Source organism: Podarcis bocagei (assembly GCF_964188305.1).
Source record: "Podarcis bocagei genome assembly, chromosome: 15".
NCBI classification, from domain to species: Eukaryota; Metazoa; Chordata; class Lepidosauria; order Squamata; family Lacertidae; genus Podarcis; species Podarcis bocagei.
In genome coordinates this window covers 30,742,030-30,762,544 of record NC_138141.1, presented here as the reverse complement: position 1 = coordinate 30,762,544, position 20,515 = coordinate 30,742,030, and the positions used below count along the sequence as shown (strand labels likewise).

Genomic DNA, 20,515 nt, shown 5'->3' with positions numbered 1-20,515 from the left:
AGGTCTTTTTTGTACCCCGCCTGGTAATCGTAACATGATAGGCGGCATAGAGATTTGTGTGCGTATTAAAACGAATGAAGCTTTAAAATCATGGATCTCGCCATTCATTCAAGTATACATGGATAGCTGTCTCTTCTCCCCCTCGGGGAGAAAAGACGAGGAACCCCCCACCCACAAACGAAGTTTAATGGTAACCGGAATTTCTCTATCCTCCTCTACACCCGAATCCTCTTTGCGGCCCAATAAGCGCACAGTGCGTGGCCAATCCCGCGAAGGCTACTTTTGCGCGCGCGCCCCTCCGCCTCAGAACCGCTTCGGCGCATGACTGAGGGCGGCCAGCGAACGCGCACGCGGCGGAACTCGCCACCCATTGGTCGGTGGCGGTGCCGCGCGCGTCCCCGTCGGACTTGGTGCCGCGCGCTGAGGTGGCTGAGGCGAGAAGGCGGCGGCGGCGGGAGGGAAGATGGAGGCGGTGGCTGTGCCGGGTTCGGCGTGGCTGGCGGGGCTGTCGCTGGTCCTCGGCGGCCTCGTTCTCTGGCTGGTGCTGATCCTGCTGAGGCGGAGGACGGAGGAGGCGGAGCCCAGCCGGAAAGGGACGGAGCCCGTCACGATAGACGGTGAGAGCGCGAGACGAGGAGGGGCGGGGCTTAAGACGAGCCACACCCCCTTCGGGAGTCCTCACTTTGCCCCAGTTGTAAAATGGGCCGCTAGGCTGAGTCGTGCCAAAATTTCAGGATGAAAGCAGTGCCTCATATATAATAATCAGTTATAAAGGTAAAAGGACCCCTGACCATTAGGTCCAGTCGTGACTGACTCTGGGGTTGCGGCGCTCATCTCTCTTTATTGGCTGAGGGAGCCGGCGTACAGCTTCTGGGTCATGTGGCCAGCATGACAGCCGCTTCTGGCAAATCAGAGCAGCGCACGGAAACGCCGATTATCTTCCCGCCCTATTTATCTACTTGCACTTTGATGTGCTTTCAAACTGCTAGGTTGGCAGGAGCAGGGACCGAGCAACGGGAACTCACCCCCTCGCAGGGATTTGAACCGCCGACCTTCTGATTGGCAAGTCCTAGGCTCTGTGGTTTAACCCACAGCGCCACCCGCATCCCGCAATATTCAGTTATATTGGTTGCATAATATGGTTTCTGTCAATTATGTGTTGTGTTGTGATATAAATACAATTTAGGTGAAATTCAATATAATTACATAATTTGGGCTAAGTTTTATATAATTTAGCTCAGTATGGTGAACACCGGCGGGCAGTGGCTTTCCAGGGTTTCAGATGGGGAGCCTTTTCCAGCCTTACCTGGAGACACCAGGGATTGTGCCTAAGAGCTTCTGCAGGCAAAGCACATATGAGCCTTCTCCAGCTCTGTGGATTACTGGCTTTTTCATAGCATTGTAAGTTGTGTTTTCAAGCTCCATTATGTTTGGACACTTAAAATCTATTTTGAAAAAATGGTCCTGCATCTGGCCTTGCTCTTCTAAATTCTGGGAGAATGCTGATTGTCCAGTCCGTCTTACCTATTTTTAAAATATGACTTTCTTCAATTGTATTCTGTAGATCAGGATGTGAACAGTGAAGCAGCCAGCAAAACATCAGTCCCGAAGAAGCAGAAGCAGCTTCAGCGGATCCGCAAAGAGAAGCCCCAGCAACACAACTTCACCCACCCGCTCCTGGCTTCAGCACTCAAAGTGAGGCCTGGCAGGCTACAGCTTGTGTTCTGTGTTTCGCGGGAAAAGGAGTGGGCTAATCTTATGTAGGAAGTTTACCTTTATAGCAAGTCAGAGACCTATCTGGCTCAGTATTGCCTGCATTGATTGGCAGTGCTAGTCCAGGGTTTTTAGGCCAGGAGTTGCTCCCAGCCCTACCTGGAGATACCAGGAATTGAACCTTCTGCATGCAAAGCAGATGCCCTGCCAGTTGGTCTTTATCTAGTGATGGGGTTTGCCCCTTCAGAACCCTTCTGGGTTTTTGGAAATACTGGATCCTCCTTTCTCCTCACATACACACATGTACATTGCAGAAAAATATAAGAGCCAGTAGATTAGAAATGCAAAAACTCACAGTAGTGGGGAAGATTATGACCTGAGAGAGGTGTGGTGGTGTAGTAGTTAGAATATCATACAAGGATTTGGGAGACAAGGGTACAAATCTGCAGTCAGCCATGAAGCTCACTTGCTGACCCTGGTTCAGTCAGCCCCTCTCAACCTAACCTACCTCACAAGGTTGTTGTGGGAATTAAATGAGGGGGAGAACCATGTACACCATTTTGAGCTCTTTGGAGAAGAGATGGGATGTAAATCAAATCAACAAACACTTTTGCAGCATGGCAACCAGCTCTTTGCTCTTGGGCACACCCCAGGATGGAGCACCTCTGTATTCTTTTCCACTTTTAGTTTGTTGAGAGGCCAAAGGTTGATCCTCTTTGCATTCTTCAGGGCCACAGTGGGAGCATCACCTGCCTGGATTTCAGCAGCAATGGGAAGTACCTGGCGTCCTGTTCTGATGACCGCACCGTCCGCATCTGGAGCACCAAGGACTTCCTGGAGCGGGAGCACCGCTGCATGCGAGCCAACGTAGAGCTAGACCATGCCACTTTGGTCTGCTTCTACCCGGACTCCAGGTGGGGAGGCTGTGCCTGGACATGGGACAATTAGCTTTGCTCCTCCTCCTCCTCTTTACAGCTGAAATTGCAGACTAGCTGATCCTTTCCAAGAAGATGGGGAGGACGGATTAGAATTACCAGCAGCTCAGGTTGATCGGTGGAGTCATCAGCCCTTTTTTAAAAAAGGAGCTAGTAGCTAGAGCTAGTTTAAGTTCAAGTTTAAGTTCAAGTACATCTTTCCGCAGGGCCTGCAAGACAGAGTTGTTCCGCCAGGCCTTTGGTCAGGGCGCAGCCTGACTCCCTCCTCTGGCAACCTGCACAGAATTTTGTTTAATCGGTTGCCATCAATTTGATTTTAACTAATTTTTATAATGAAATTTTTTAGAATGTGTTATTATTTGATTGTTTATTTGATTGTTGTTAGCCGCCCTGAGCCCGGCTTGGCTGGGGAGGGCGGGATATAAATAAAATTTATTATTATTATTATTATTATTATTATTATTATTATTATTATTATTATTATTATTATTAAGTTCAGCATCCCCCAAAGCAACTAATTCCAGTTTATGTCTGTCTCCTTACAAAATGAACCAGTTCAGTTCACAGTCATTTCAGCCTTCAGAATGTTATAAGCTGCTTTGCTGAAGTATAAGATATATTTAAGAAGAGTAAGGAAACATTTTTCAAAACCACAGTGGAATGTGACGTGTTTAGTTTGGTTTTTCCCAGCAATTATTATATTTAAGCTTAAAGGTCCAAAAAGTATCAACGAGGGGAAGATACACACTTAAGGACATGACTGTGAAATAAAAACTGTTCAAAATTCTACCCCACAACAAATGTAATTCACATTCTGTTCAGCCAGCAATTACAGGAGGTGTAGCTCAAAGATTTTGGAACTAACTTAGCAAACTTTGCAAACTAGCTCATTCCAAGCAGTGAGGGTGGGAAGGGAGTCAATTCCTATAAACCAGTGTTAGTAAATGCTATCCTGGAGTAGGGGGTGTCAGCACTGACCACCTGTCCAGGTCTGCTACTGCTGGTCCAAGCCACTGTCCTTCTCTGCTGTAACAGCAGCGATGGAGCAAGCCTGTTGTCAAGCTTCTTCCTCACTACTCTCATCCCCTGCCAGCCTTATGTTAACATTGAACTGGCATTGGAGTTTGATTAGGGGAATGCTGAAGGAGGACAGCACAGGTGCCCATACAACACCCTGCCAGCTTTACTTCCAGGAGCAACAATGGAAACACTGGCAAAGCACTTGGGGCTGGGGGATGGACTTGAGGCTGTTGGAGCAGCTTGTACTTGTGCTGCTTACAGGCACTGCCTCTCCTTTCTTCAAGCAGAGCCTTTATTGCGTGGCTGGCCAACGGAGACACCCTCAGGCTGTTCAAAATGACAAAGAAGGAAGACGGCAGCTTCACATACGCCGCACTTCCAGAAGACTTCCCAAAGCTGCACAGAGCCCCCATCATCAACATTGGAGTCGCAGACACAGGTATGGAAGAGGCGAGGGGGCTCTCTTTTCTAGGGTTTGGCTTCCTAAGTACCCAGAGCTGAATTGGCCGGGGAGAGCCAATGAAACCCTAAGAAAAAACTGCTGCATCAGCCCAAGGGCCTGTCTAGTTCAGCATCCTGTCCTCACAGTGGCCAGCCAGATGTCCCAGTAAGAAACCCACAAGCTGGTCTGGAGCACAAAAGCCCTCTCCCATCCCATGGTTTCTGACGTGTGTGTGTGTTTTGCCAATTATTTTTTATTGATTTTCCAAATCACAAGCCAATTTTCACAAATTATTACAAATGAATACAATTTTAATTAAATGATTTCCCACTCACTATTGTTGGCGCGACCTTGGCTTCTAATATTACTGCATAAACTATTTAAAATTCTTTCCAATTACAATGCGTTACCCAAAATTATCAGCTGTACTCTTAGCAATTTCCATTCATGTTGAAACATTGTTTAAAGCATTTACATACTTTTATGAAACTTCCAAGTGAGAATATAATCTTTCTTTTCATTTTATTCTGTGTATGAAAGTTCTAATGTATAATCTTCATTGGCCTTATCCTCTGCCCTTTATACCAAACGTCTCCATATTCAAAGATGACCTTGAGTGGCATTCCTTTCTGGGTGCTTGCAGTGCTGCGGTTGTTATTCAGTGCATAGCTGGTATCTCAAGGTTAACCATGGCTAGCAGCTCTTTGCCACTGATCTCTTGTCTCTCCTGCCCCAGGGAAGTACATCATGGTCGCCTTCAGTGACACCACCATCCTCATCTTGGACACGAAGGGGGACGTCCTTGCCACCATCAACACCAACCAGATGAACAACACCTTTTCAGCTGTGTCACCATGTGGAAGGTAAGGGTTGTGTCCGCTACGCGGCTGAGCTGCTCTCTACCACCTGCTTACCCTCAGGGCAGTCAGTTGCTTGTATTCCCCCATGAGCCAAGAAAACCAAGGGCATGTCCCCAGAGTTAGCTCTGAACTAATGCCAAAGAGTTAATAGAATCATCGAGTTGGAACGGTCCTTGGAGGTCCTCTAGACCTTCATTGGTGTTGGGTCTACAAGGCAGGAGGCAACGACAGGTTTCCTGCCACATGACAACCCAGCCTCTGCTTAAATCCCTCCAGTGAAAGAGGGTCTGTGGTTTCCCAACCCATTGTGTCTCATTCTCAAGATTCCTCTTATGTTCAAGATGCTTCTCCTCACATTGAGCAGAAATCTGCTTCCCTGAAGTTTCCACCCACTGTAGACCCATTCCTGCCCTCTGGAGCAACAGCAGACAAGTTTGCTCCATTTTCTAAGCTTCTCAGATATTTGAAGACTGCTGCCCTTTCTCTTATCTCTCTCTCTCTCTCTCTCTCTCTCTCTCTCTCACTCACTCACACACAACACACATATACACACAGAGAGAGAGAGACAGAGAGAGAGAGTTTTCTCTTCTCCAGGCTAAACAAACTCAACTCATTCAGCTGTTACAGGATTTGATTTCCAAACTCCTCACCATCCTAGTCACCTTCCTCAGGAGAACGTTTGTCAGTATCCTCCTTAAAATGTGTTGTCCAGAATTCAGATGTGGCCTAACTAGGGTGGTGTTAGCTTTCTCTCTCTCTCTTCTAGCTTTGTGTCATTGGCAGATTTGATGAGTGTCCTCTCTACTCCCTGATCCAGATCATTTATAAAAAATATTAGCACAAGGCGTAGGACAAAGCCCTGTGGCACTCCACACACAACACACACACACACACACACACAGTTAAGACACAGCAGCCATCAATGAGCACACGCCAGTGTACGGTTGCTTCATGTGGCTCCAACCTCAGTAGTGTCCAAACACCCCTTTTCTAACTTATTTATTTATTGCATTTATATTCCTCCAAAGAGTTCAAGGTGGTACACATGGTTCTCTCCCTCTCCCCACAACAACCTTATGAGGTAGCTTAGGTTAAGAGGCATTGACCGGCCCAGGGTCACCCAGTGAGCTTCATGGCCAAGTGGGAATTTGAATCCTGGTCCCCCAGGACCTAGCTCAACACTCTAATCACTACACTACACTGTCAACAAGAATATAATGGGAGACTTTGACATGCTTCACCAAAGTCAAGACATTTGTTGTTGTTTAGTCATTTAGTCGTGTCCGACTCTTCGTGAGCCCATGGACCAGAGCACGCCAGGCACTCCTGTCTTCCACCGCCTCCCGCAGTTTGGTCAGGCTCATGTTTGTAGCTTCGAGAACACTGTCCAACCATCTTGTCCTCTGTCATCCCCTTCTCCTTGTGCCCTCCATCTTTCCCAACATCAGGGTCCTTTCCAGGGAGTCTTCTCTTCTTCTCATGAGGTGGCCAAAGTATTGGAGCCTCAACTTCACGATCTGTCCTTCCAGTGAGCACTCGGGGCTGATTTCCTTAAGAATGGATACGTTTGATCTTCTTGCAGTCCATGGGACTCTCAAGAGTCTCCTCCAGCACCATAATTCAAAAGCATCAATTCTTCGGCGATCAGCCTTCTTGATGGTCCAGCTCTCACTTCCATACATCACTACTGGGAAAACCATGGCTTTAAATATACAGACCTTTGTTGGCAAGGTGATGTCTCTGCTTTTTAAGATGCTGTCTAGGTTTGCCATCGCCTTTCTCCCAAGGAGCAGGCGTCTTTTCATTTCGTGACTGCTGTCACCATCTGCAGTGATCATGGAGCCCAAAAAAGTAAAATCTCTCACTGCCTCTATTTCTTCCCCTTCTATTTGCCAGGAGGTGATGGGACCAGTGGCCATGATCTTCATTTTTTGATGTTTAGTTTCAGATCATATTTTGCGCTCTCCTCTTTCACCCTCATTAAAAGGTTCTTTAATTCCTCCTCACTTTCTGCCATCAAGGTTGTGTCATCTGCATATCTGAGGTTGTTGATATTTCTTCCGGCGATCTTAATTCTGGCTTGGGATTCATCCAGTCCAGCCTTTCGCATGATGAATTCTGCATATAAGTTAAATAACCAGGGAGACAATATACAGCCTTGCCGTACACCTTTCCCAATTTTGAACCAATCAGTTGTTCCATATCCAGTTCTAACTGTAGCTTCTTGTCCCACATAGAGATTTCTCAGGAGATAGATGAGGTGATCAGGCACTCCCATTTCTTTAAGAACTTGCCATAGTTTGCTGTGGTCGACACAGTCAAAGGCCTTTGCAAAGTCAATGAAGCAGACAAAGTCAAGACATACTATTGAACTTTTCTCAGGTTGCTTTCAACACATGTACAATCTGTGTGCAAAAGAGATGAGCTGTGCAGATCAACAGGTATACACTTTCACACAAACACATGAATGTGTGTAGAGAAAGCTTATACATGCATTTAGTGTAACATGTGAACAAGCCTTACATGTGCTGTTCCCAGGAATATGAGGCAAGAGTGGTCTGGAGCAACTGGGAAGAGGAAACTTTCAAGGCTGGTTGGTGCAATTGATTTGGCACAGCCTGGCTTGGGAATAACAGGGCACTTCTCTCCCTTGTGGCTTCCCTTTCCTTCAGGTTCGTTGCATCGTGTGGCTTCACTCCCGACGTGAAGGTATGGGAGGTGTGTTTCAGCAAGAGTGGGGACTTCCGGGAGGTGACCAGGGCCTTTGAGCTGAAGGGGCACACGGCTGGCGTGTATTCCTTCTCTTTCTCCAATGACTCCAGGCGGTAAGTGAGGAACCCTCTTCCAGCTGCACTTCCCTCTGGTAGTTCTGTGTCCTGTTTGTCACCTGCTGACTCCTCCAAAGAGCACTCCTGGTTATCTGCTGCGCTGGGTGGGTGTGGCCAGGAGGTCCTTTGGACTGGCCGCTTCTTGCCCGCATCTCCTCCCCTATAACTAAGCAGCCAGAAGGAACCTCCTTCCAAGATTTGAAGTTACACCATAGCACTGTCCTCCATGCCCAGGGACAAGCATCCTGGTTTGGTTATTTCATGAGGATTCTATGCTAAATGGCTTCAGACTGTTGTTGTTGTTGTTAGTTAATTTATTATCCGCCCTGCACCTTAAGGTCCTGGGACTGGTTACAGCATTAAAACACAATATTTAAAACGACTGAAAACAAGTTACAGCCATAAAAATAAGGTGGCTCCTAAAAGCATACACCTCAGGTGTCAAAAGCCAGGGTAGCAAAGAGGTGCGTCTTCAGCATCCTTTGAAAGCTGTATAATGAAGGCAACAGACGTGGCAGGGAGGTCCACAGCTCAGTGGCTGCCCCTCTCCCAGGCCACCACCCTCCAAGCCTCTAAAGGCGAAGGAACTACCAAGAGGTCTCCCTCTGCTGACCCAAGAGCATCTGTAGGGAAGGAGGCAACTAGTCTTTCAGGTGTTTTGCACCTGAATCATTTAGGGCTTTAAACCACCAATGTGAGCAATATGAATTGGCAGCCAGGTGAGTAACAATTTAAACCAAAGCTGAATTTCACAGCTTGCCTCTGACAGCCCAAACCCAGGGGGAAACAGGTAGTAAAGCAGAGGTGAGGAACCCAGTCAGCCATCAGCAAGAAGCTGATGGAGACTTAGTGGGACGTCCTCTCAGCCTGAGGCAGCATTCTGCCACAGCTGCAGCTTCTACAGCTCAAGACTTCAGCCGGAGGGTAATGTCTTCTTTCCTCCCCCAACCCAGGATGGCAACGGTTTCAAAGGATGGAACATGGAAACTATGGGACACAGATGTCGAATACAAAAAGCAACAGGACCCGTACCTGCTCCTGACAGGTCGGTGCCAGGTGGCGCAGCCCTGTCGCATCGCCCTGTCCCCTGATGCCCGAGCCCTGGCCATCTCCAGCAGGACCAGCATCTTTGTTTACAATACCCGGAATGGCGAGGAAGAGGAGCGCTTTGAGGGCGTCCATGGCGAGCACATCACAGACTTGGCCTTCGATGTGAGCAGCCGCTTCCTGGCCTCCTGCGGAGACCGGGCTATCCGCATCTTTCACAACACGACGGGCTACCGGGCTGTGGTGGAGGAGATGAAGGCCCTGCTGAAAAAGGCCACCAATGAGTCGACAAAGCAGAGACTGCAGCAGCAGGTCACAAGTGCCCAGAACGCTCTGGACGCCATCTATGGCAAGGGCAACTGAGCCCTTCCCAGAGCAGGGGGGTGCGGGGGTGGCTTCTGCTGGGCAGACCCAGGGCTAGGATTTTCATGTCAGAGAGACGGCTAATAAAATATGTTTTGCACAACTGTAGCTCTCCCAAGTTTTGATGAAGCCTGTCGCCACGAGAAAAGCAGAGGAGCATTGCTCATTTCCAGACTAGGCCTCTAATACAGGGCATGAAAAAAGTTTTTTTGAATTGTTCCCACTTGGGTCTGAGCCATCCCAAGAGTGGGTCTGTCCCTACATGTCACAAGAGAGCAGAACTAGCTTTATTTTTTTTAAGGGTGTGGGGTGTAGACCTTGCTCCAACACAGCATATATAGCCCTAAAAAGCAGGTTGAAGTGCTTTGCTGTAGGGGCAGTGGATCAGCTGGCCTCACACTGATGGTGTTTAATGCAGGGCAGAGCTATGGGGGGGGGGTCCCTTAATTCTTTCTTGATCTACTTTTTATTTTATTGACTCATCCTAGTCCACTGATGGGTGTTTAATTTACAGAGTCAACCATACAGAGGAAGGAATGAATTTTTAATAGTGAGAGGGCTTAAGCTGCATGCTTACCTGGGAGAAAGTCCCGTTGAACTCAGTGTGGCACTTCTGGATACACAAGTAAGGATTGCACTGAAGCTCACCATGCTAACCAGGCATACTTCTGAGTAAACATTCTTAGTATTTTACTCTCTGGCTCACACCACATAATTTAAGTCTACTCTTATTTAAGAACAAAATATATGTCTGCCTAGATTAGGCCACTGTCCTGCTATCCTGCTGTGGTCAACTTTTGGTCAATTTTGCTCTCTTGGAAGCTTTTCATACTGTGATGTTGGACACTTTAACCAAGAACAGGCAATCTATGGCCCTCTGGATGCTGTTGAGCCCACAGTTCGCATCACCCGCCCTGACCATTGCATTGCCCATGCTGACAGGCTATGGGACCTAGGAGTCCAACAACATGTGTTCCCCATGCCAGGCCTAAACTCCCTGCCAGACTTCCACTGCAGATAGTTTCAGTCCCTCCAGTCCTACCAGTGAAAACCATTTCTCCTGCTGCTGGGGTTGCTGCCTTCAGCATAGGTTTCCAAAGACACCTTCTGTTAGGCAGTGGTATTGGCGTGCAGTGATCATGTCTAAATGCTGCCCAAGTTGAATGCACCTAAGGGTTGGTACCTGGCACATTTTAAAAAATATACATCCATGCAGCTCTTTGAATCTTTTTGTGGGTTATAAATGTGAGATTGACCCACATTAATCAGCTATCACCTTTTAAAGAGAGATGGTCTGTATCTTATTTCTGCTGTGTATCTGTTGCTGTGTCCTGGATTTCTTCCCCATTTAATTGTCACAGATACAGTGTGAGTAACCTGAGGCTCTGAACGCTTCTGCTATCAGCTGGGCTTTGTTACGATAGGGAGATTCGGCTCCAGCGCATGAGCTCTTTTCTAAAATTGGTCCCTCTCTAGGTGATGGTGTTTTCACAGATTTTTTCCATGGCGAAAGGGCAAAATGTTCACTACCTGCTTTTTGTGTTCCGTGATTTTGAGATCTTCAAAAGATTCCACTGGACATGATCAATCTAAGTCCACCAGGCTTGATACCTTATTTTGTTTTATTTATATTTCACTGCCCACCGCATTTGACTGAAAGAACTGTCAAGGTAGCAGCCAATTGAAAGCTACAATCCTTTGCCTGCTTACTTTGGAGTAAGGCCCATTGAACAAAGGAGGAGTTTCGTAGCATAGGATCAAGCCTCACATAAATGAACAGTTATTGGCTGGCTCTGCAGGGCAACCAATCACAGCTAAGACATCCTTCAGGGTAGGAGGGCTGCCTTGGTCTAGCCCAGGTGTAGGGAATCTTTGGCCCTCCAGATTTTGCAGAACTATAATGCCCATCTGTGGCCCTAGGTCACACTTGCTAGGGATGATGAGTGTTGTAGTTCAGCAACATTGTGGAGTGCCACAGTGGACCCAGCCCAGTCTTCCCCTTAAGAGGCATCAGTCTGAGCATATTTTCTCTAGGTGCTGTGAGATGGTGGGATGTGCCCAAAAGTGCAGTAGTTGGCAGTTTGGGCTCACCATGTATGCAGAAAGTTTGCATTTCTGATGTTCAAGAGCTGTACCTTATCCCTGAAAACACAGGATTCAAATTATGACACAGCTGTATTTGTGAGGAGGGCATTGGTGTTCATTCAGATTGCAAACGGGTACCATGCAAAGCATGCTCCACCACTGAACTTCTCCCTTTAAAATGTTTCTAGTCCTCATGATTAACGACCAAAGAGTTGAAATAGGAAGCTGCCAAGTCAGGCCACTGGTCTATCCATTCTACACTAACTGGCAACAGCCCTCCAGGGTCTCAGATAAAAAGAAACCTTTCCCTGCTCTACCTTGCTGAGGACTGAAGTGAGCACCATATGCATACATGCCTGTCTGTAAAGCCGCTTTTTCCCACGTCTTCATTATCACTGCTTAGGGATCAGTTTTAAAATTTAATAATAAATAAATGAACAAGACCGTTGCCGTAGGGCATGTACAGAGTGCATTAAAGCTCCGCCCTTCCGCATGCGCACGGGAGTGGAACCGGCTTGCGCATGCGCAGTGAAGTCAGATTGCTCCCTCGGGCGGGGCAAGGGCGCTGACGCGTTACGCACGGCGGGTGTGGGGGCAGTCGCGCGCATGCGCAGCGCGGCTGGGCAAAGCTGCTGCTGCTGCGGGAGCTGGCGCTGCCGAGGCCACGGGCGCCATGTCGGGTCGCTCGGTGCGGGCCGAGACCCGCAGCAGGGCCAAGGATGACATCAAAAAAGTTATGGCGGCCATCGAGCGCGTCCGCAAATGGTGAGGGGACGGGGGGAGGGGCCGTTGGTGGGAGGGGCTTGGCGGCGGGTCATCCAATCCTCGGCGGCTGGGGCCTTGGTGACAGTGGCCCAACCAACCGACGGCAGCCGTTTGGCGCGATGGGCGGGGCCTTCCCGAAGTGGCCAATGGCATTGTGCTTGTTGTAGAGGTGGGGTTGCGGGGAGAGATGTGCTTGGCGGGGCTGCCGGCCAATCATAGTTCAGAGGCGGGTGATGCCTGGCTGCTAGGATTGGCGTGACGCTTGGCCAGTCGCTCCAAAAGGGACCTGGAGGGGCGGGGGACCCAGTTGTCATGGGGACTGACTAGTCTACCTGCCGCGGACTGACCCAGTTTGCTGGAGAGAGAAGCTCTTGCTTAGTTGGCGTATGCCGCTCAATTTGCACATGCGTTTCTTGCTTATTTACATATTTTACGCTTTTTTTCTGAGCTCTTTGCCTGCATGGTTTCTACGAGGCAGGTCAGGGGGAGGTGGAAACAGTACTTAGGCATTTTATTCCTTGTCATTATCTCAAATGGCACCTCCAGAGAAAGGGGCAATCTATCTTCATGCTCTGCTTTTCATGGAAGGCATCGGGCTGCTACTGCTGGGAGTTCATCCTGGGAGCCTTTCCCAGCCCTACTTGGAGATGCCAGGGATTTGAACCCTAAGCTAAAGGCCACTGTTGCAGCTTTATCTGCGAATTTTGGGGCAGCCAAAGAAAGGGCCTCATCTGATGACCTGAGACCTTCCTAGATGGCTGCTTTCTTACCAGGATGGTAGCCTGGGTGGGCATACCTGGGTCCGACGCAGCAAAGCAGTTCTTACACTCCTACTTTGTGTTAAGTCGGTAGCATCAGGTTCCTTTTAGCCAAGGTATACCCTGAGTGGGGCATGGGCACTGCTGTTTATCCCATTGTCTGAGCCTGCCGGAGAGAGAGAAAGAGCTCTATAAAGCAGAGACACTGGATCCTTTTAAATTCCCCTGTGGAAAACCTTCAGGTGCCAGTGGAGACCAGAGGCAAAAGATTGGGGTGCCCTCTTGACCTTTATTGAGTAGGCTACATTCTGGCCATGCCAAAGTCAATAGGTGCCTCTCTCCATCCAAGGCAAGTGAGAGGCACCGTCATAGTTCAGGGACACATTCCAGGCAGGTAGAAGTGCTCTGATAGAGCACGGGGCACGACCAGGAGCAGAGGGCGAGGGGCCAGATTTAGCACACAGGCCTACGGTTCCCAACCCATGCTGCACAGTTTCTCCCTGGCCTCATCGCAGCCCCAGAAGGCAAAGGCAATTGCCCAGTGGGAGACATGTGGCAGGAGAGGGTGGTGATATTCATCTTCATCATCGTTGTGGCTGCACCTAATCTCTTTCATTATCCTCGCTCAGGGAGAAGAAATGGGTGACGGTGGGAGACACATCCCTGCGGATATTCAAGTGGGTGCCTGTTGCCGACAGCAAAGAGGTGAGGGGATGAGCACCAAGCCGTTCTGGGGAGCAAGAGAAGGAGGGCTATCTTCCAACACTAAACAGGGGCTTGGAGGAGCCCCCTCTTTCCCCCTTTCCATTGTAGACATATCCAAATGAAGCATCAAAGGGTCACTTCTGTCTCCTGTGGAGGCAGGAGGCAGACCAGGGTGGCTGTCTGGTGTTCGATGACGGCAGTTTTGCCTAAGTGTTCATTTGATTGTCTTGCTTTGCCAAATGAAGAACATCCTGCATTTGTTGGGCTCCAGTTTTCTATTCTGCAAATACCATTTTGAATTTTATTCCTGCCTTCTTGGGTGCCCAGTTTTGCGTATGCCACAACATCATCATCATCATGGTTACTATTATAATTCATTATTAATATCCGCCTTTCCCCCAGACAGGGACTCAAGGTGGCTTACACAAATTAAAACAGATGAAATAAGCTTACAGCATATAAAATATAATCATTAAAAACTAATTAAACTCTAGTAGGATTAAAACAACGGGGTGGGGCGGGCAAATGATTGAAATACAGATAATAAAAACAGCACAGCACTGTTAAAGCCCTTTCCTTTAAAAAGCAATTGGTTTTGATGACGATTCCCTCCAAGATTGGAATGGGGAACCTGCGGCATTCCAAATGTTGCCATCTCCCATCACCCTTGGCTGCTGGGACTCCTAGTTGTTGGGGTCCAGCATCTGGATGCCACCCTCTCAGCCCTGCTTTAAGCCCGAGTACTAGACCCAGGGCAGAATCTTCTTTCGCATTTGTACCCCCACAACCTCCAGGCTGATGAAGCACCACTGAGGAGCATTGGGTCCCAGTGCTGGCAGGGGAAACTCACAGCCTTATTTTTCTCTCCCTTCAAGAAAGAGAAGTCCAAAACCTGCAGCACTCCTGCTTCCCGGGAGCAGAACGGCTTCCCAGCCGAAGGGGCGGCCAACTCTTCGCTCCTTCTGGAGTTCCAGGGTGAGTAGGCTGGGGAGCAAAGGGTTGCGTTCTCTTGGGGGCAACTTTCTGGGGCCATGAGACAGTGGTGGGCAGGCCCAGAGACCAAAGTGGGTCGAGCAATTCATCTGATACTCCCCTTTGCCTGGTAGGATTTTGGCCTTGCCACAGTCAAAGCTTTCTACACACTCACACATCTCCATCCTCTCTCCAGGCAAGCCAAGAGGCCTTATCACGCTTCAAGGACACATTTCCAGCTAGGCATTAGCACTTGAGGAAGGCTTGTGAGGCAGGTGGCCTGGGCAACCTGGGAAGGAAGTGTAGCTTAGTGAGGCTCTGGAGGGCTGGATGGAGAGGCCCAGAGTTCCGCATTTGGCCCTTATGTCCTCCTCTGCCTTCGACTTTGGCATGCCAGCCAAGCAGGAGACGTTGACCTGCTACAGTGACCTGTAAAACTTATGCCAGGAAGCAAAATTGCATCATTTCTCTGATTCTACATCATTGCGCCATCCCCCCCCCCCAATAGTTTGCATAATCTACTCTGGTTTCAGCTGGCATTCTAGAAAGGGGCAGACACTGATTGCACAGCCATCACCAGCACTAGAAAGCCTATTCAGTGCCCCTCGCTTTTCATTCTTGAGACTTTAGCCAGATGTTTCTGAGAATCGCTTCACGTCATAAGGGTTAGAAACATTGTGCTTGCTTTTTAAAATGAAAGGCTGAAGTTCTCAAGATTCCACACCCAGCTGGTGGGTTTCAGTCCTGCCTTCTCACAGAATTGCAGTTGGCCCGCTGCCCTGACCAGAAGACTTTCTCAGCTTCTGGCCGTCTGTCTGTGTGGGTGTCGTCGTCCGGTTTGAGGGTTGGACTTTTTAATTCAGAGAAAATGCGAGTAAGAAGAGACAGGACTGAAGTTTGTAAAATTCTGCATGGCTTGAAGAAAGTGGATGGAGAAAACATTTTCTCCTGCTGTCATAACACTAGAACTCACAGACATCCAGTGAAGTAGAAGATTCCGGACAGATAAAAGGAAGGACTTCATACGAGTTAAACTATGGAACTCCCTCCCACAGGAGGCAGTGATGGCCACCAGTTTGAATGGCTTTAAAAGAGGATTAGGCAAATTCATGGAGTGAAATTAGGCTTTCGGTGGTTACTAGCCATGATAGCTATGTTCTGCCTCCACAGAGGCAGCAATGCTTCTGAATCCCAGTTGCTGTGAGAAGGTGCTGGATGAGATGGGCCATTGGTCTGATCCAGCATCATCATCTTATGTGTGCCCAGCTCAGTCTCCAGTGGGATCTCAGTGAGCTGCAGAATTTGAGTACCAGCCAATGGCTACTAGCCATGATGACTGTGCATTCAGATGCTTCTGAATATCAGTTTCTGGAAACAGCAGGAGATGAAAGTGCTCGAATCTTGCTTGCTGGTTTCTCACAGGCGTCAGACTGGCTATTGTGAGAAGAGCATGCGAGACATTGACCTGACCCAGCAGGGCTCTCTTCATTTCCTTAGGGTAGGGAAGCTTGCATCTGCCCACAGTGGGAAGCCCCAAGAGCAACCCATTCCAAACCAGGTGGCCTCTCAGGTGTGGAAAATGCAGACACAGGAGCCGGCAGTGCTGCTCCTGGCTCCAGCTCCTGAGGCAGCCTCTCCCTCCCCATGCATTACAGATGAGAACAGCAACCAGAGCTCCCTCTCGGACACCTACCCACTCAAGGCGGACAGCAGCCTGGCCTCCAGCCCCAGCCCCCAGCAGAGTGAGTCCATGAGCCCCAGCCACGCCTCCGACTTCCGGGCTGATGACTCTCAGCCGCCCACGCTGGGGCAGGAGCCCTTGGAAGGTGAGTGGCTTAGCCCAAGGGCACTGCGGTGGGGCAGGGGAGGCCCATCGAGGGTGACCACTGCCCTGGAGGGGAAAGGGCAGGTGGAGTGGGGCATCCCCTGACAGGCAGCTTCTACCTGGGAAAAGGAACATTTACTATCTTCATCTGGTAATTCTATAGCCATTCCTTGAGAGGGATAGCCTGACCACCGTATTCTATGCATTGGCAACCTTGAGACTGGACTATTGCAATGCGCTCTATGCGAGGCTGCCCATCCACTACCAAGCCAGGTTCAAGGTCCTAGTATTAATTTACAAAGCCCTGAACAACTTAGGTCCAGGGTACCTCAGGGATTGCCTTCTTTCCAAGGTTGATCATCAAGCGTCCTTGGGCATCCCCTAAGTTGATGGGGTTCATTTCCCAAGTTTCTAGTGGCATCACCTCAGTCCTGTGGAACTCCCTGCCACTAGAGATTCGGTGGGCTCCTTCTGTGCTAGCTTTTTAACACTTGCTGAAAACACTTGTCAACTCCTGTTTCCAGAGCCTGCCCTTCCGCCCTCTGAAGTAGCCGATGAGCCTCCAACTCTCACGAAGGAAGAGCCGGTTCCACTGGAGGCTCAGGTAAGGATGGTGAGCCAGGCAGAGTTAATCAGCTGTCTCTGGGATCTAGGGCTTGGTGGCTGGAGCATTCTAGATCCACGCCCCAGAAAACTGGTGTTGGTTCAAGGAAAAATGAGGTATATAAAAGCAGAATTCCTTAAATGCCAAGATCCAAGTTTGGGGCACATACTCTTTGGTGAGTGAACGCCAACAGAAATGTAAAATCACAAAACATGCAGCAAATGAAAGTGTAGAAATATATGCTGTTAGACCTTTCAGATGTGAGTTCCGAAATTTCCTTCTTCCCCCAGCATAGGATAAAGACCACATGCCTGATAAACTAAAAAATAGTTTGCTTACAAGCTCTCCAAAGATCATATTCATGTGTTTCAGAAAAGGTTGCACAGGCAGTAAAACTTAGCTGTTACAAAGTGGTGAAAGTTCTTAAATTATTGGTAGAGGAAATTAGGAGTGGCTTGTGAGAGCCATGTGGCCTGAGCTCAGGTAGACTGAGGAGGAACAAAGGCTTAATTACCTGATCCCTCCCAAAGTGAGCTAAGCCTGACAGGACAGCTTACTCTATGGTCTTAGCCCCTTCATGCATTAATTTGACTTCAGCATGTTGCTTATATGAAGCTGGTTATCCCACATGGAGATTCTGGAGAGGGTTTTCATTTGGGGAGCACGGCTGCAGCCTTTCTACTAACTGAATTTATAGCCCACTCTGACTCAAAGGCTTAGAGAAAGTGACAGCAGTATGGTAGGTTTTCTTAATGCTGATGGCCCTGAATGAACCAGAGAAGAGACCCCAAGGGTTATCTAGTCCAACCCTCTGCAGTGCAGGGGTCTCAGGTAAAGAATCCCTGACAGTAGCCCCCCCCCACCTCTGCTTTAAAACCTCCCAGGAGAGTCCACCACCTTCCAATGGAGTCTGTTCCGCTGTTGAATGGCCTTTACCCTCGGAAAGTTATTCCTATGGTTTATTAAGAATCTCCTCCTTTGTAATCAGTTAGCAGCCCTGTGCTAGAGAGAACAAGTCAGAGCCAGGCTCGGTATGTAAAGCAGCTCCTTGTGTTCTTCTCCTGCAGGTGCCTGGCACAGAGGAGGATTCCGGTGCGCCTCCGCTCAAGCGATTTTGCACAGACCAGAATGCCACGTGCCAGGTGGCCTCCGAGAGCTAGCCAGCTCGCCCGCTTCTGCCCCGTCCCAAGAGCCACCCCGCCCCCAGGATGCCACTCTCTCAAAGTCGGCATCCTCTTCCACCTCCGCTCCCCTCCAAGAATCAACTTGCTGTTCCCACGGCCCTTCCAGAGGCCGCCTTTCTCCCCCTACCACCCCGTGCAATATTTTCCCAATGCCCCTCGGAGCCAGCCGGCCACATCTTCCCAACCCGCACGCCTAAAGGACAAGGCGTTGTCGGGGCTTCTCCTGTCCGCTTTTTAATTTGCCCTCTTTGTGGCTCCGGGGGGCAACCCCTTGGGAGGTTTCCGTAGGGAAAGAGGAGTTGTCAGCACATAACGGGCAACCCCCGAGGTCCACGCACCGCCTCTCCTCCTGCAGGGAGCGAACGACTCTCCTGCGAGGAGGGGCAGGGCCTGGCGGGGAGCCCAGCTGGGATGCTGTGCAATAGTTGTGGGGTTAAGCCATTAGCACTGGAGTAAGCCAGGTCTCTGCCCACCAAGCAGTGGGCCCTCGCTGGAGGTGGGATATGTTCGAGGAAGCCAAGGCTGCCTTGGCTGGGGTCAGGTGGCCAGAAGGCACACTCCCTTGCCAGCGGGGCTGGCCTGGCCTTGGGGGTCAAGGAGGCCGCCCTGGGCACCAAAGGGACCCTGCAGCCCTTATGGCAGAAGCAGCTGCCACTGACCCCCACGGCCCCCCCTGCCTCTGCAGACCTGTCCCCTCCGTCGCGATCCGCATGCGGAATGGAGTTTGCGATCAAGGCCCTGCTGTGGTGCGGAGTGCCCAGCCACGCAGGGAAGCAAAGAGATATTTTAGCACTGAAGAGAATATTTTTAAAATTAAAACTATTTGAAGTAATCCCTCTGTGTGTGTGTATGTGTGTTGGGAAGCGGTGGTGAGTAGCTTGGGCTTGCAGATCCTTTGCTAGATGCACCAGGCCCTGGCAGGTGGGGGAAAGGGGCAGGAGAAGAGTCCCAGCACATCCGTGGCCAACCTTGTGCCCTCCAGATGTTTTGGATTAAAAGTCCCAGGCAGCACAACCCTCACCCAGTCCTCAGCATTGGCTACTGTGATGATTAAGACTACTCCACACCCAGCAGGATGGGAGAACCTTTGGACCATTGAATATCACTGTGGAAAGGTTGCAGTGTTCAGGTTTTTCTTCACACAGCACACATTAAATGTGAAGCATTCTCCCTCAGGAGGCAGGGGTGGACATCAACTTGAATGGCTTTAAAAGAGGATTAGACAAAATCATGGAGGAAGAGATGGTTACTAGCCACAACTGCTATGCTCCTGGGGTGCCAGTTCCTGGGGGCTGAGCCCTTTTGGGTCCCCTGAATATTTTTGGCTTGGGGGCTGGGCCCCTCAATGTCCCAAAAACACAGCGGCAAAATGTGGAGCTGAGCATAGCGCGGTGCTAGTGGCCGGCTCCTCCTCCTCTTGCCGCGGAGAGGAAGGAGAAGCCTTTTTTGGACTTATTTAAAGAAATATGAGTTTGATGAATTTGCGAGCGGGATTTGAAGTATGACCAACAGAAGGTATTAGAACTTACTGTAATATTGTTATGACATAAGAGATGGAAGACAGGGTGTGGCAAAGGAGTGGACAACAAAATCACCATGGAAAACGGGGTGGGAAGTCGACAAAACCATAAACAAAATTATGTCTAGGAGTCTATATGTGGAATTTTTTCCTTGAAATTTAACAAAAAAAAAATTAAAAAACATACAAAAAACCTATAGAACAAGCCTAGTAAGACAACAGCAAAGAATGCTGGCAGCATAACATGTCCAGGAAAACTATAATACCGTCAAATGCCTGGGAAGTTTTTTAGCAGGTACAGAAAATACCAGGAATTCACTTCATCTCAAGAAACAAATGCTTTCTCCCCATGCACAGAGATTTAATCTAATTAGTTTATAGGATTTTCTATGATTAATTGACTTTAGGCTGCCATCTTAAACTAACACGGGGAAGGGAGTCCTATTTAACATAGTAAAGGTGCTCAGGAGTCAGAAATGTAGATTTGGAAGGGACCCCAAGGGCCATCTAATCCAACCCCCTGCAATGCAGCTAGAGAATCCCTGACAAATGGCCATCCAACGCCTGTTGAAAAATCTGCTATTAAGTTAGTGTGAACATTTAGTTTTGGGGTGCTTTTGAAATGTTTCATAGTACGAACAACCAGGCTGCCTGGAAGGGTGAAGGAGCGGGCAGTTTAAGCAGATGGCTTTTTGCTGCAATCTGGGAGGCACGTTTTGTATATAGATATGTGGGTGTTTGAATGAGAAACCAAGTCAGGCTCAGCTCAACTGCTTGCCTGCAATATCAGCATTGGACTACCTCGCAGGGCTGTTGTAAGTCAGTCTCTCAGTTCACAGTCCCTCCCACACCCGAGTCTGCAGTGGGGGTAAACCAATGAGGTCCATCGA

The 20,515-nt window shown here is 49.2% G+C and overlaps 2 protein-coding genes and 1 long non-coding RNA gene across 3 annotated transcripts; all 3 read left to right on the top strand.

Moving 5' to 3' along the window:
- Positions 1-411: 411 nt before the first annotated feature.
- Positions 412-9,311, top strand: TBL2 (transducin beta like 2). Its single transcript, XM_081173101.1, has 7 exons — positions 412-617; positions 1,565-1,695; positions 2,443-2,627; positions 3,956-4,107; positions 4,847-4,973; positions 7,643-7,795; positions 8,752-9,311. Exons 1-7 carry the CDS (start codon positions 464-466, stop codon positions 9,206-9,208), a joined length of 1,359 nt encoding a protein of 452 aa, XP_081029227.1. The 5' UTR covers positions 412-463; the 3' UTR covers positions 9,209-9,311.
- Positions 2,635-3,411, top strand: LOC308574918. The gene is made up of 2 exons (XR_014002629.1): positions 2,635-2,832; positions 3,148-3,411. It is a non-coding gene; the product is annotated as an uncharacterized lncRNA (long non-coding RNA).
- Positions 9,312-11,892: 2,581 nt separating the features above from the next.
- Positions 11,893-18,938, top strand: BCL7B (BAF chromatin remodeling complex subunit BCL7B). The gene is made up of 6 exons (XM_081173218.1): positions 11,893-12,058; positions 13,446-13,521; positions 14,397-14,496; positions 16,149-16,319; positions 16,843-16,922; positions 17,990-18,938. The coding sequence occupies exons 1-6, from the start codon at positions 11,967-11,969 to the stop codon at positions 18,080-18,082; spliced, it is 612 nt and encodes a 203-aa protein (XP_081029344.1). The 5' UTR covers positions 11,893-11,966; the 3' UTR covers positions 18,083-18,938.
- The last annotated feature ends 1,577 nt before the right edge of the window (positions 18,939-20,515 follow it).